Below are 16,500 nucleotides of genomic sequence, written 5' to 3'. Positions count from 1 at the left end.
TTGGGGGCCACTAAAAATATTGGTGTGGCACACTAAAAACAAAATTTCTAGTTTTATTATGCTGTTGTCAAATATAGCTTATTATATACCTACTTAATTTCCTGCTATTAAAGCTGATATCACTGAAAATAGTGACCAACATTTAACCAAATAAGATGAAAATAAGATAAAAGATTTGAAATCCATAATAATCTTTTTTAAGTGATCGATTGATTGTTGGGTGCCTTCTGCTCTCTTGTAATCACGTTTATTAACATTATTAGCAACATAGGATAATCTTGGTGGCTGGCCAGTGGCCACGCCCCCCTTGGTGACGCCGTTGACCACCTGCATCTCATTGTCCAGAGATATGTGCTTTAGGTTAACTGGCCAAAGATGTCACTGTCATGAATATTATCCTACCTTTAAAGTTACTCTAATAAGTTTTCAGGACTTTTTAGGGGTAATCTAAGTTCCACTAAGATGAAGAAGATGAAGAAACATCAACTTAATATTAAAAATGGTGATCACAGTAAAATAAGTTCAGTGATTAAGAAAATGCTTGGGCTGACCCCAGTGGATGTGGAGAGAATCACTCTTAGAATGAGGAACAAATCAATAAACGCTCTTTCTTCTTCTTCTTCTTTTTTTAACCCCGTGATTTGCATTTACCCACAGCAAAGTTTGAGCCATCTCGGCTGCTGTAGCAGGAGGAGGAGAGCATGACTGGTCCTTGACGTGGAATATTTCCGTAAAGAGACGATGAAGGAGTAGCAGAGTGTAGCTCGAAGCTATCCCGTTTACTAACCTTAAATCGAGACGGGCTTTAGCCGTGAATCCCGCTCAGATCTGGGTTCACCGGAGCTGACGGACACCAGTCTTTCGCAGACTGATCCCTTTCTCTTCCCCGCCTCATTCTGATCCGCTACAATCATGATAAAAGCCATTTTAATATTCAACAACCACGGCAAACCAAGGCTTTCTAAATTCTACGAACATTATGTGAGTGAAAATTTCTTCTTAATATTTTTCATTTATTTGCTGCACATATGTAAGATTCACGGGTCAACGTGGAAACGGTTAATTTAAAAAAAATATCACAAGCTGTACAGCTGTGCTGAGGACACTTTTAAAAAAATTCAATCACTGTCAGCATTAATGACACTGTGCTGCACACTGTTTGAATGGGAAGCTGTGGGTACTTCAATAATGTGCAGTTGTTTCAAACTGATGTAGGCTATAAGATGCCACTCTGATCCACGCTGGCCTTTAAAAATATGAATAATTAAACGTGTGCAAGCCGAAGCGAGGCTATCACATTCCCGCTGAGGCTGCGTGAACAGGAGTGAGCTCCGTTTTATTCACTTAGCTTATTAAATCTAATCTCATGCAGCCTATATACAGTCTGTGTGATGCACAGCCCGAAGCAGGTTTACTGGTTGTGTCACATGACTGTAATAGCTGTGGCCCTTGTGAGTGACTCGTGCTCAGTCCATCCCATCACCATCACTGATGCCATGAGATTATTGCCTGTAAGTTGGCATCACTAAAGCAGGCTACCTGCTCTGTTTAAAAAGCTACAGGGAACAAATGCCAGGTTATGTAATGTCATTTGCTGTGTGAGCTGTGCTGGCTTGGTCTTATAATTGGATTTATACCTCAAGACGGCCGCCTTCTTTTTATGTAGGTATCACAATAACAAGGTTGCACATGCGTTGGTCCAGCTCCCTGAATGAACTCTTGGGGACAAATTGGGGACACACACAAACAAAAGTTGATTAACAGATGAATTGCCAGAAAAAAGTTGAACCTGCTTAAAAATTCTGCACACTTTCCAAGCACCTGCTTTTCACATGTGAGTTTCGTTGCGCTGTTCAATAGTGGATTTAGAAGCACTGGAGATGGATTCAGCTGGAACTCATAAATGCAGATTTCCGATTTGATCTCAGTCTAGATAACTGAATGTTTTTAGGGTAGAACAACATCCCGAAAAGATTCGATTTAAGAAAACAGATGATGGGCATCACCCAGCAGTCTGTATTTAAAAACATAAGTATATACCAAGTGGTAATTTGATTGATTAGTCAGTCTGGCATCCTCATTACAGATCCTCCAGTCTGCTGATATGGCGCTTTTCTTTGTTTTATGTATTCATCATTATGTATGCATCATTTTTAGAAAGCAGAATCTCTAAAAGGGGTTTCAAAATAGAAAGCAGCAAATGAATTTAACCATATAAATATTTGTTCAGATTCATTTTCCATGTTGCATAATTATTTATTGAGATGGACATTAATGCGTTTGTATTTCAGGAGGGTAAACACAAATTGATTGGATTAGAAGTAGTCCATGTAGATGCCATCTGTTATGTTACCAGTTGAGGTGTCGGCTTACAGGCTGGCTGCATATACAATTTCACACATCCGACTGACTGTGAAAACTATCTTTAGGACTCGGTTAATTGATAAGAGTTTATTGTTAAGCCTCGGTATGTTGTTTGTCTTAGTGTGGCTGTGCCTTATATGTGTGTGTGTGTGTGTGTCTGCGTTGAGTGGCAGAGCTGAAGAGGCGTTGTTCTGGTTGTTAAAGCCAGCCTGCTGGCTCAGACATAAACCCAAAGCATGTGTCCAGTTTGAGAGGAGGGAGAAATATGTGCACATAAAAATTCTCCCTATATATAATTCATTCATCATCAGTAAGTAAGCCATAACTTTTACGTAGCAGTATAGACTTTTTTTTTGTGCTACTGCTTTTACAAAAAAGTTGCTTTGCTTATTTTATGATTTATTTTTTTTGATGAGGACGTCGTGGTTCTCGTGTTAAAGTAACAATGTGCTAAAACATGCTTTAGGAGAGATGTGCAGACCCATGAGTGGAGGCTGGTGGATGAACATGCACTGTGAAAGCTGCACCATTAAAACCACCTGCCTAATATTTTGTAGCTCCCCTTCGTCCAGGCTGTCAAAACAGCTCTGACCTCCAAAACAGCTCTGAAGGTGTCCTGTGCTATCAAGCACAGTGACGCTGACCTCTGTCATATTCCCATTCCAGAGTTATTTTTTGCAGTGTTGCTGAGCACATTATTCTGCTGAATAACACATCTGCATCAGTGAAAACTGTTGCAGTGAAAGGATATACGCTATCTGTTAATGTAGCATAAACATAACTGCCAGCCACCGTTTCCCAGTTGGATGTTGCACAGAGTATAACACAATGGCTATGCTGGCAAGCCAGTTCCTATAGTGCAACTGGCTGCCTTCTTTCCACAGGTAAATAATGCAACACAGACCTGATGGCACATGTGGTGTAAATGTTCAGACCAGTTCTCCTTTTTACACTGTTCTGTTCTGATCTCATTGCTGGTGGTTTCTGTGGTGGTCTGTGGCTACACAGGCCCCATACAAATAAAGGTTCAACTTTCTATGACAGGCAGCATTAGGGTTGTCAGCATCTTGTGCTGTAGTAGATCTTTTTTGCACTCTTTGTACATCAGTGAGCCTTAGGCAGCCATGTCCTGTGTCACAGGCTCATTGGCTGACCTTCTTTGGCCCCCCGTTGGCATACTAACTACTGCATAATGGAAAATGCTGTATAGGGACCATCATATGTAGTTTTGATCATTGTTTTGACTTGCATTTGTCACCATGGTGATATCAATTTCCAACAATTGTTACAGTGGGTGTGGTTTCACCATAACTGGTTAGTCCTCAGGTGGAGGGGGATTGAAAAAGGTGAGTAGGGCTCAGATATTTTCTGGTGGCCGTTATTGATAACGATTTTCTCGGTATCGTAACGGGAAAATCGCTTCACCTGGTAATATTTTTAACGGTTTAAAATTTGAATACTAGTAATTAAAAATCTCCTTCTATAATCTTAGGGTTTCTGGTATGTTTGGCTACCACATGAAATATGCTAACATATATTATCGTGTTATTTATTTAGCCTCCTGTTGGTCCTTAAATGTAACTTATACTGTGTTGCTGCTTGTGAACCTCCAGAATTTCAAATAGATTTGCAGGTTCATGTAACCAGATGGGGAAACTCTCAAACTCTGACATGTTTAAAAGCTGCTGCTGTTTCTGCAATAGGCTCACTGCTCTGCTCTGCTTTGTGACTGTATCATTAAGTCCCATGCTGCACATCACATGACTGATTTTTAGCCAGCTGCATACTGGTCACCCTCTGCTCTCCCTTTACTCACTGAACTGTTAAAGATCCAGAGAGGACGTTAGCACCCTTTGGTGAGACTGTGTCATTGTTAGAGTTGCAGTAAAGCAGATTTTTAGCAAGGTTGTTGAGCTTGTATTGACAGCGCAGAGACTGTCTTTTTAGATCCTTTCTGTGAGCCCTCAATATGATTTAAAAGACAGAACAATCTGATGAAGAAGATTTTGTACCCTTATTCATTCAAACATGCCTAAGGATATTGAATGCTTTGAACATAATCTCATCTCTTTGCAGAGATAAGCCTCCCTGACATGGTTTAGTAAGAGCCTCTGTGACCTCTGGGTATTGTATATTTGATTTTGAAAAATGTGTTTGTTATATAAATCTTTTATTTTTAGCTACTTAGGAATACACGTATTTAATAAAAAAACAAAAAGGGAGAGGTGAGAGGAACCATTAATATCCTGTCAGACCAGTCTTCTGGCTAATAGTAATGAACTGGCTCACTGGAAGCAATTAAGTGGGCAAACATCACGTTGTTTACTGTCGCTGTGTTTAACAGCCTGTTGTTTCCTAATTCGTCCTCCAGAATGAAGACACAGAGCAACAGATCATCAGGGAAACCTTCCACTTGGTCTCAAAAAGAGATGAGAATGTCTGCAATTTCCTCGAAGGAGGAATGTAAGTTATGAGGTTGCTCGGTTGAGCCTGTTTGTGCATACGCGACTGTGTCTAAATGCTAAAGAAGCAGGCTTTAGTGGAAGTAATCTACTCCAGAAGATAATTGACTTTGACGCAACATTACAGGACTTAATTTCACTCTCCAAAGGAAAGCTCGGAGGGCTGTATGAATGGCAATCAATAGCAACGGTGTTCGTTTGATCTTCATTTAACATTCATGAATGAGGAACTAGGCGTGGAGCTGTGAAACACCACTGCTCGCAGTTGCTCTTGCATATTTTTTTTTGTCTCATTACACTTTGCAAAATTGAAGGGTAATGAAAAAATATACGTAGCAAAAAAACCTAATAAGAATCAAGTCACTGAATGGAGAGCACAACAAACGCATAAAAAAGCCCACAACCCAAAACTAATTTCATTTACTCATTTTATTTAATAATTGCATAATACCGAGGGAGAGTTCCTACATTTCCTGTTGTTAACAGAAACTGTGATTTCTTATCAAACCCAGCAAGAGGCTGAATAACCACTACCAGTTTCTATCTTTTCACGCTTGTATATGTTGTGTACTACCGTTACACTGACTCATAATAACTGAAAAGATCTTGTTATTTTTCTTCACGTCTTTATCTGTGTTTACTTCATACTAGTTAAATCAGGTCATTCTCAGGGTTCAGAGTTCTCTCTGAGTGTTAAACTCCCTGTGAACCTTGTGCGTACGTTCAAAAGATTAGCATACATTAAGATTCCCTTATCTAAGTGTATAGTAGAGCGTAGTTTCTATGGCATGCCTGACAGGCCTCATTATATATTTCATGAGGAGCAATTTCTCTAATGTTTTCTTGCCTCTTGTTTTTCAGGTTGATTGGAGGATCAGACTACAAGCTGATCTACAGACACTACGCCACATTGTACTTTGTCTTTTGTGTCGACTCCTCAGAGAGCGAACTAGGAATTTTAGACTTAATCCAGGTAAAAGCCTGGGAAAAACAATAATGCCACCGTCTCTTTCACCATAGTTGTCGGTGTGCTTTCAGGATCTTTCTTGCAGACTGTGTTCCTTTAGGTCTACAAGCCCTTTCTTCTATTTTGTTTGCAGGTATTTGTGGAAACGCTGGACAAGTGCTTTGAGAACGTCTGTGAGCTTGACTTAATTTTCCATGTCGACAAGGTAATAAATTCATTTGTCTCTTTGTGATGTAACATGTTTATAATACCATTTGTTTGAGCCTCGGAACGACCTCAACCTCCTATGAAATCAGAAATCAGTTGTAGCCATTAGTGACTCATGTTATGGTACAAAATTTGATAACCTGCCTTGTTCCATAACATGTTGTGTAGCGGCATTTTTGTTCTTATATAGTTAATTCAGTGTTTAGGGGACCGATTGAGATTGAACTGTAGTTTGGCTACAAATGTTGTCTATTCACCCTCATTGTTTTGTTTGATAATTCAGGCAATCCTGCTTTGGTTCTGGTTAAACTTGGTTAAGGGGGAGCCACAAAAACCAGAAGAATCCCTGCATTGTTATTTTAAGAATAAAACACTTAGAAAGGTCACATACTTTACTTTTATATTTAGCAAAGAAAATGGGAAATGGGTGCAAACTTGGAAATGAAGTATGTGAGGCAATAACAGCTTTGAAAATTGATATTTGGTACAACCTGAACTCTCTTAGACAAGCTTTCTTTGAATTTCTTTAAGGAATCTTCAGCAATAATTCTCCAGGCTTCTTGGAGGACAACCAAAGCTTTTATTTGAATGCTTTCCAGATGATTTTGCATGGTGGTTCAAAATTTGATGGTGATTTTTTACGTCCAAAATTCCATCAATTTTGTCAAGATCCAAAGCCGTCACAGAGCCTCCTCTGTGTTTTAAAGATGGCTTTTGACACTCACTGTTGCACCTCTGTGCATATTGATGAGAATTGAATCAGAAATGTCACATTTGGATTTATCACTCCATCAGAACTGTTGCCACTGATTTTTAGTCCAGTTCTTGTGCAGTTTGGCATACGTCAGTCTTTTCTCCACATTTTCCTTCCTTATGAATGGCTTCATGGCAGCCACCCTTGCATTCAGACTGTTTCCGATGAGGCTTTGGCAAACAGTAGATGGATCAGGCGAAGGGCCAGATGTATCAGTCAGGTCTTTGTTGGATTTTTCCCATTTCTTTATCCAGGCCCACACACCATGCCGAGACATGTCATGTTGATACAGAACAATACACAGAATAAGGGGTGTCTCAAGACTTTCTCACAGCACTGTAATGCTGCAGTATGAGGAAAAAGTTTTGCGTGACGATTAGATTCACGTCTACCGGTAATTCCTCTCAGGTCCACAACATTCTGGCCGAGATGGTAATGGGTGGGATGGTCCTGGAGACCAACATGAATGAAATCATCACGCAGGTGGATGCCCAGAACAAGATGGAGAAGTCTGAGGTAAGCGTGACCCTGACAGTTCAACTGTATGTCTTGATGCTACCGCCAAACTCTGAGGTGGTGTATACAGTATGCAGGCATGTGTGTATGCTGCACCCTGCATGCTATTCTCCAGTGACCTTGTGGATGCTCCCTACCCACTCTTGAGTGTTTGTGCTCTTTTTTTTTTTTTTTGGTCTCTTTTCCTGCTGCTGCACTGCTCTCAACTCAGATCAAGACTCAACATATTCTCTCCTGTATCTCTCAGTATACTATACAGCCATAGTCATCACTTCTACCATTTCTATGAAGACTTAACTGTACCATTTTCCAAAGCACCTCCAGATTCAGTGACCATAAAATCAGCCATATCATCTATATTTGAAATACAGTAGTGAAAATATGCTGGTTCCAGGCTGTGTCTTTATATGCTCTTTATTTTAGAAGAGAATGTGAAGTTTCTGCGCTGTCCGTGTTGTAGTAAATGCTTTTCAGACTTGTTTTCTTGCATCTACAAGCCAGTGTCCTTGCTTAGATAACTGCTCTATGCAAGGACATTGCTTTGCTTTGCACACAGCTTTTGCTAGCAGAGAAACATTCATTTTACGAATTGAAAAGTTTAATTTGACAGACAGCCAGAGACAATTTTATGAAATCACTTATTTGCAAAATAATGTGGATTGTAGCATCTGATAGTCCTAAAATCGAACTGCACTAATGATTTGGCCCTTTGTTTCCAAAGTACTTGCAGCACGCTGCAGTAATGTATCAGCATTGAGTCAGAGTTTTGGTGAAATCCTGTTTTACTCTTACAGCGAAAGTCACAAAGTCATACAAATTTGTTTCTACTTTGTTTGCTTCCTTGACAAACTGAAGGGTTTCATGTTCAGGTTTTTAACTGGCTGATTAATTGTGTGCTCTAACAGTAGATTTCCTTTTTTTCTTTTTTTTTAAAAAGTGTATATATTTTTTAATAATCTGAGCTGCATTGTGTGATTTTAAGCAGACAGACTCTTCCTTTTCGATTGACCTTCTGTAAGCAGATCTTTTACTGTTCTACGATCATCTGAGCTGCTCTGTCTCTTCCCTCTTGGACCTATCGTAGACCACAGAGTTCGTTTATCACACTGATGCTAATTGAAAGTGGCACCGTTCTATTATAGGTCAGTCTCTGGAGACCGAGGAACGAGCCGTTCTTCTCCACGACTGGCAAGGAACGATTATGATATTAATCGCATTTCAAAACGCACGTTCTTGTCACGTAATATCTCTATATTTCGCAGCTATACATAATTGTAGTATACAGTTTACAGTTGTGGTGTATGATAGGTCCTATCACTTTTTTTCTGTGGAGATAAACTGTAATTACTTTAATCTGCTTTAACATTCCTCATTCCTCTTTTTCCTGACCCTGTCCAGTTCTTTCCATTCTTCTCTTTCTCTCTCTCTTTACAGACGTTTATCTTTCAGTCTACCAGGCAGGACAGGTAGACACAGGTACTGCTAAATTTACAACCAAGTACTGTAACCTTAACTGCAGTTTACCACCCCCCCCCCCCCCCCCCCCACCCTCTTGAGTCTCTTCATATGGCCCTCCATGTTGAAGTAAAGTGACGTCACTAACATACAGTAGGAATCTTTCGTGGCAGACCCAAAAATGTTTCCCTCCTTAATCAGGAACAAAAACGGTCGCGGTCGTTGAAATTGCAGTCTAGAGATGTAGTAGCATGCTGTCTTTCTAATAAAAAAACAAAATAAAAAGATACAAGTTTTATGTGTGAGTGGTTTTTATGTAGCAGGTGGATAACTTAGCTTTGCATAGATAGAAACAAAGAAATGTTTTACCTTGTCTATGTAAAACCAACTAGTATCTCTAAAGGTCACCAAAGTGCAGTTTGTCTGGGATTGTATACTGGGCTATTCGCTAAAAAGTCTTGAGTTCTATTTTTATTTGGAAAATGGGATCTAGGTGCAGCACGGAGAACTATTGTTAAACACCAATTTTTGCTTGGAAGCAAAATATAAAGAAATGAGGGGTGGCTCGAGACTTTACTGTAGGATTGTGTGTTGCGCAGCAGAAACAATATAATAATAGAAGTCCAAGCCAAGAACATTTCTAGCAAAAATGTCCCTTTTTAAACAGTGAAACATTGTTTTTACACATGCACAGCGAGCTTTGGAGGAGCTTGAAGGTGAAGCACAGAATCAAACTGCAGTTATGTGACACGAAGCTGGCGTTGCTATTTCTGTGTGTGTTCGTCACGCAGTACTTTATTAAAAACCCACTATAATGGATTTGCACAGCAGGCCTTCAGGCGACCTGCTGCAAAGCAACAAAGTATCCTTCACTGTTAATGCCGAGCCAATTTGCTGGCTCAGCATTCCTTTCGATTAACGACACGGTTATCTTTCCGTCTAACACAAGTCTCCTTGACTCCTGGCAGAGGGAGGGACACCCCCTAAGACAAACAGCCTATTGAAATAACCTTATGAAACATGAAGTGGATTAATCTCCATTCCAAGCGTACCTTGCGTGTCAGGCTCTGAAATTATTTACAAGGGTGTTCATTTCTAGCGAGGCAGCGATCATGCAGTTTTCTATCCGTTTGGTCATTTTTGGGTCTGTCTTCCAAAGATTCAGCTGGGGGTTCTCTAACCGCACTGATTCTCAAATGTCTGCTCGTACTTGAGACAAAAACATCAAATCATTCAGTATTCAGATCTGTGTTATTGATCATAAAAACTATACTTGGCTGGTTTCTTCCCTTTAAAAACGCTCAATTTCTCTTATATAATTTCACATTGAGATTCATTGTGTTAGAGTGAAGTGCCTCCTCTGTAACTGAAAACAGATCTCCCATTGTAGTTTAGTGCTAGTAGGCTTACAGCCTTTTCCTATCATCAGTAGTTAACACAACACACATGCAAATGACACACTATTTTTTTTTTTTTTTTTTTTTTTGTTCATATGTATTTAGACAGAAAAATGTTAGCTACTGTCATGTGTAGGCTCCCAGAGGTAATTCAACTCACTAGAGGTATAGTATCACCTGTACTATTACTCCTAAAGCAAACATTGTACATTTTCTGAAATCTACCCACCTATCTATCCGAACATCATTACCGTCTTCATATCAAAATCCATTCTTCTGCTTTACCCAATTCTCTCCTTCCATTTTAACCTTATCGGTCCTCAAGAGTCCGGTGGATTCACTTTCCAAGCAATGCTGCCTTTTGTCCATTTGATGAATGTGAAGTAGTGCTCAAAATCAGTGAATGGTGTAGTACAGTATGTCCTCACCGTTGACGCATAATTGGCTCTGGTTGTGATCCAATCATTCTCGAGAAAATAAGAAAAATAATGCATGTGCGTATGAAGCTATGAAGGCATCTGAATGTACATTTGCACATGTTGTCTGTCTCAGTAGCTGTCAGTGCTTTTGCATTTTGTCAGCAGTTGATTGTCTAGTACTTTGTTTAGCACTGTGTGTGTCGAGTGTTCACTTTTCAGTGTCTCGTCCTGTAACGGCATGTTTTCTGCTTCACTGGTTTGTCTTATCAACCCTCCTTGTGTGTGTTTTTTGTGCGTGTGTGTGTATAGGCCGGTATTGCAGGAGCGCCCGCTCGTGCCGTATCAGCTGTAAAGAACATGAACCTCCCGGAAATGCCCAGAAACATCAACATTGGTGACATCAGCATAAAAGTGCCAAATTTACCCTCCTTCAAATAGTGGCAGCGAGATCCCGAACCTGCAGATGTCAGCCAATGTTTACAGTGATGCAATCTGTTTACCACAACCTCAATTCACCAACTTTTATCAAAACTATAAATCTTCAAGGTACTGTGTGATCTGACACTCCTTGTACGTGTGCTTTCTCTTTCTTCTTGTGTTATTTTTCTCAGTTTGAAGTAAAAGTAAGTATTTATTTATGAATGGTACATTCCTTACGCCTCACTGAAGGTTGGCTCATGACTTTCAGCTCACTGGAATCGGCTAAAGTGTTTACTTGAAAGAGAATTGCGTGGCAGGAAGTGACCTTTTGGGGCAGTCTTACGAGTTTGTTTTTTTCCAGACTAAGAGAATCAGTCAAGTAGAAGTGAAAGCAAAAATATTTCGAATCCAAAATTGGAACCAGTTTAGTACAGTATTGAGAGATTTAGGGTACAGAAGATTATTATGTTGAAGATATGCTGTGTGACAGAAAAATATATATGAAATGATTTTTCTTTTATTTGTATGCAAAGTATTTTTCAAAGATTCACCATGTCTTACCAAATGATGCTCTTAATTTTTGTGTGTATATGACTTATTTTCTCTTCTTTTTTCAACATAATAAACGTCAAAACGAAACCTGTGTGCTTGGCTTACTTCATTTTTATAAAGATCTTATGTCAGCTGCTCCTGTTGGGAGTCACCATGGTGGATTATCTGCCTCCGTCTCACCCTATCCCGGTTTCTCCTGGCTCGGCCTCCTGTCTTTTTGCCAGTGCCACTGTCTCCAAACCATCTATCACAAGAAGTCTCACTATCATCTAGACCTTCCCTTTCACACTTGTTCCTCCTGCTACAAATCACCCCTGATACTTGGCTAAATATGTATGTGGTACATTACATTTAACTAAATGTTTAAAATAAATATGCTGCCTAACATTTATTACAAATTCTCAGATCCACTGTACTTTTTGTCAAGTCAACTCATAAAACATTTTTGGGTTATCAAATCTTAACTTTAAACCACGGAGGTGGAGAAAAAGAACAGTGCAATGGACAATTTAAAATAAATTTGGGACAAAAACATACAAAACTCACCCAAAAACCTTCTTATCCAGTATGTCGCGCCTTTATTGCCTAAAAACAAGTTAAACAGAAAACAAAAACCAGTAAACTAAAATGACGTATTATCATGATTGTATTTGGGCTTTTATCAGAACAACAGTCCATTTGCAAGGGGGAGGTTTAAAAAAAAAAAAAAACCAAAAAAAAAAAAAAAAACCCAGCAGAGCCCTAAATTTGTTCTGGTAAATGTCAGATAAAGCATAAAATACATTTTATGTGCTTTTGCCGTTTTTTTTTTTGTTTTTTTTTCTTTCTTAGCGCTTTTCTTGCAGGACAGGCACTGATTTGTCCAATGCTGATTCCGTAGTGACTAGAGATTCACTGTGCGCAGTTTTTACGCAAAACAAAATCTCACAGAAACTTTACTTTGCAGAAAGTGACATGATGACAAATGTCAGCAGTAAGTTTTCGTTTTTTTTTTTTTAATGCAAGTAAATGATTTCCCTCCATCCAGCAGGCTAACAGCAGCCAGCGCGGATCCACTCTCTGCCGTGACTGCGCATCTCCGCGCAGCTTTGACGGTCACATGACTTGTCTTGTGACAACAGGAAGCCGGAATGTCAACAGTGTGAGGATGCTGCTGTGGCTTTGACGCTTTTCAATTCTTCAAACACTATTTTTAAGGACGCAGACTACAATGACTTCCATTATAAAAGAAACACAAAGGTGGGACCCCCCATGTAAAAAAAAAAAAAAAAAAAAAAAAAAAATTACATGTAACGACATTTTATCTTGTAGCAAAGCCTGAGCTACCTGTAGCATACGAAGGCATGCCGAAAGTCGATATTGTAATTTGTTGCATTAATACATGTTAGCAAAGGGTATCTATATTTATCTTTTTTACATTTTGGTGAGATTGAATTGCACAAATGCGCCTTCTTCCATTTTAGCCTTACACGTTTGCTCAGTCTGGTATGGTAACATTAGCAAGTATGTTGGTGGGCTGGAGTAAACGAGTCATACTTTGGTACAGTGGTCGAACTTATGCGCACAATGACTTAATGACACTTAAGCAGTGTCTTTGTAGAATAAAAATACTACTGGGGTGCCGGGTTAAGTAAAATCCCACAAGGATATATTTAGAGTTAAGTCTGTACAAGTTACTTAAAGTTACTTATGCTTAAAAAACAAAACTACTATAACTTGAAACTGGGCAGAAGTATTGGCCGCCTTTAAACCACTTAATAAGACAGTTGAAATCATATCATGTAATCGATTTGAATAAAAAAACTTTTACCCATTTAGACTTTCTGTTACTATATGTAGTATAGCTGCAAGAGATTTAAATATATTTTTTAAACTTTTTGATGAAAGAAAAGGCCAGTTTACGATCAAGATAGATTTAAAAAAACAAACCCTAAACAAAACAAAAAGGCCTGAACCCCTGAATCCTGCAATAAGGGGATGTGGTGTCACTACTATGCTGTTTGGGGTATTTTTCTTGCAGGTTTTGAATCTGGTTGTGAAGCAGGATCGCTGAGAAAATGGTTCTAACGGACATAGCCTGGCTGGTTTATCTGCAGCCTGTCTATTAGTATCGCAGTTTATAACGACTAATAAATTAACATTGAAAGAGTAAAGAAGAGACTGCTGAAACACCCTTCAACCATATTATGAGTGTTGATGTTGCATAACTGGTCCACCCGAGGGCACTCTGCAACTTCCCTTTTGGAAAGAAATACAAATACTACAAATGAGCCAAACTGAGTGTAAACGAGTACATAAATAACTACATACTATAAAAATTAGGGAAATATGTTTATGTTTAGTGGGTCTGAATGGAAAAAAAATATCAGCCAGTATTTCAGCATGTTGGATTTTTAAATAATTGATTATCTGTATTTGTAACAGTCTTAATATTCCCGTTTCCATCAGGCTTTACTCTGTGATAACCTTTAGCCCATGTAGCCCAAGAGGATAGATCTCTTCCAGGAGCCAGTGCACTCAACCATAGATAGATGCACAGATGTCTGTCTATCTGGGATATTGTGCAGTATTAAATAAAACAATGGGAAATGATCTGGGAATAATATAACAGAAAAAAAAAATCAAATTTGTAAACTAAGACTTTTCATTATTTCATGAAAGTTAATTTCATGGTATTGTCTCTTATAACAACAGTACATAAACATCTGGCAACTGAGGAGACAAGTTGTTTGACCTTTGGGATTTTAGCTGCTCAACAGTCCTGAGACTTTTTTGCCGTATTTTCTAAATCATGATGCTCCAGATGTTTTCAGTTGGTGAAAGTTCTCTTTTACTACAAAGCCGTGCTGTTGTATTAAGTGCAGTATTCAGTTTTCCATTGTCATGTTGAAATATGAGAAGGCCTTCCTTGAAAAAGTCATCATCTGGATGGAAGCATATACCCTTCAGCACTGAAAGGTATATATGGGTTTAGACATTCCAGATGTGCAAGTTGCCGGTGCACATATGCACACACATACCATCAGGGAAGCAGGCATTTGACCTTAGTGCTGATAACAAGCTCATTGATCCTTTTCTTCTTAGCCCAGATGATGTGGCGTCCATGTTTTTCCAAAAAGAATTTCAAACCTGGATTCATCAGAGCAGTTTTCCATTTTGTCTCAGTCGATTTGAATTAAGCTTTGGCGCAGAGAAGATAGCAGCATTTCGGGATCATCTTCACATGTGAATTCTTCTTATATGCTAGAGCTTTAATCTGCATTTGTGGATGGCATGGGAACTGCATTCACAGATGTATTCTTGAGCCCATGCAGTGATTTCTATGACAGAATCACGCCTGTTTTTAATTGTCCCTCGTGCACAGAGATTTCTCCAGATTCTCTTTGTGGAGATTGGTGAACTTCTGCCAATCTTTACCTCTGATAGTCTCTGTCTCTCTAAGATGCTGTTTTTGTACCCAGTGATTTTACTGATATGTTGCTAGTAAACCGAAGTAGGTGCGTAATTTTAATTTTGAGCTAGATGCTCAAATGTAGTGATGAAGAAATGAAAGACCTTTAAATTTCAGTTTTTACAAGAATCATTCATGCATCTGTCTGGCTTAAAAACATGAAATAAATTACAATAAAATCAAAACACATTATTATTAGTATTGTCCCAGAATTTTACATTCACTCTGTAGTACACAGCCTCATTTTACGCTGCTATGCACTCTTCACACTACAGCTGATGTTCTTTTTTTACCTCCTGTCCTACATCATTGTCATTAACACGTGTGACTCTTATTTTTTTCTTAAACAGCATAAAAGAAGCAGTGACTTTCATCAATGCAATTGATGTGAACAAGTTCTCCAGACTGATCTCCCGCATCATACAGAAGCTTCATCTGAAGGTATGGAGACTGCACAATGTTATCTGTGCCAAAGATGAGAGGCTTCGCAGCACAGCTGTCGTGCATGCATAAAGACTTACTGGAGCATCGCTCACACTTGACTCTAATTAATGCACATGCAGACCTGGATCTGCAAATCTTTCTGGTTTGTCACAAGATTGACTCGTCAAACTAAATGTTTTATTCAAGGGACTCTTTGCGTGGTTTCTTTATTTTTTTTGAAGTGCTAATAGGAGGCAGTGCAACTTTTTAAAATAATAATATTTAATGAAATAGATATTTTGACATGTATCAACAGGCGATCATATTATTTAATGTTCTTATGCTGCAATTCAGCCTAGCGGATGAATTGTTTTGTTGATATTTATGAAATTAGAATGAATATTTTAACTCCTTGTTAGTTTATGCTTTGTTTTTTATTCATACAGTAGCAGTTTTTCAACCTTTTGCATGTCTGATTTCAATTGCTACAAGCCTCAGTCTATCCATGACCTACCATCCACATTAAATAAAGATTAGGGGCTTTATTTACTTAACTGGTGGCACAGTGGTACAGTAGTTAGCACCATTGGCTCACAGGCCCAGAGAGAACTTGCAAACTCAGAAGCATTCAAACCTGTGACGTTCTTGCTTTGTGGGTTATGTCCAGGTACTCTGGATTCCTCCAAAGCCATGTTCATGTTAGGTTAGCTGGCAATTCTAAATTGGCCGTTGGTGTGAATGGTTTTCTCTCTGTCTCTCAATGTTAGCCCTGATAAACTGGCAACCTATCCAGGATGTACCTCCTTTCTTACCCTATGACTACTGAGATAGGACATTGGCTTTAGCTGCTATATGACCCTGAATTGGATAAGTTGAAGAAAGCAGAGTGACAAGGACTTAACTTTGGTAATTGTGATACTGCAATGTTCCACATTTTGCTTTAAAAATATCCAAAATAAAACTATAATAAAAATCTGTTTGTTGACTGAACTGACTGTCACTCACGAGTGGCAGCAGAGGAGCTGCGCGCAGCAAAACATTAGTGTGAGTAACATGAGATTAATACTGTATGTTGCTTATGAATATAAGCTCCTTTCAAGGAAAACCTTTGTT

The 16,500-nt window shown here is 38.9% G+C and overlaps 2 protein-coding genes across 2 annotated transcripts in view; both read left to right on the top strand.

The window, feature by feature from the left end:
- Positions 1 to 683: 683 nt before the first annotated feature.
- Positions 684 to 11,600, top strand: ap3s1 (adaptor related protein complex 3 subunit sigma 1). The gene is made up of 6 exons (XM_080894260.1): positions 684 to 981; positions 4,736 to 4,827; positions 5,688 to 5,799; positions 5,927 to 5,998; positions 7,163 to 7,270; positions 10,851 to 11,600. Exons 1-6 carry the CDS (start codon positions 913 to 915, stop codon positions 10,977 to 10,979), a joined length of 582 nt encoding a protein of 193 aa, XP_080750386.1. The 5' UTR covers positions 684 to 912; the 3' UTR covers positions 10,980 to 11,600.
- A 995-nt stretch (positions 11,601 to 12,595) lies between these two features.
- Positions 12,596 to 16,500, top strand: part of commd10 (COMM domain containing 10) — a 66,015-nt gene continuing 62,110 nt past the window's right edge. Inside the window, exons 1-2 of the mRNA XM_080894729.1 lie at positions 12,596 to 12,752; positions 15,315 to 15,405. Coding sequence (XP_080750855.1) covers positions 12,724 to 12,752; positions 15,315 to 15,405 — 120 coding nt within the window. The 5' untranslated portion in view covers positions 12,596 to 12,723. The remainder of the gene's footprint in view (positions 12,753 to 15,314; positions 15,406 to 16,500) is intronic.

This window comes from Rhamphochromis sp. 'chilingali' (genome assembly GCF_963969265.1).
Source record: "Rhamphochromis sp. 'chilingali' genome assembly, chromosome: 10".
In the NCBI taxonomy this organism is placed as follows: domain Eukaryota; kingdom Metazoa; phylum Chordata; class Actinopteri; order Cichliformes; family Cichlidae; genus Rhamphochromis; species Rhamphochromis sp. 'chilingali'.
This window is presented reverse-complemented; position numbering and strand designations above follow the sequence as displayed.

Coding starts and splice junctions, on each gene's coding strand:
- ap3s1 (XM_080894260.1), top strand. CDS start 913: ATGATAAAAGCCATTTTAATATTCAACAACCACGGCAAACCAAGGCTT. Junction 982..4,735: donor CTAAATTCTACGAACATTAT/GTGAGTGAAAAT, acceptor TTCGTCCTCCAG/AATGAAGACACAGAGCAACA. Junction 5,999..7,162: donor TAATTTTCCATGTCGACAAG/GTAATAAATTCA, acceptor AATTCCTCTCAG/GTCCACAACATTCTGGCCGA.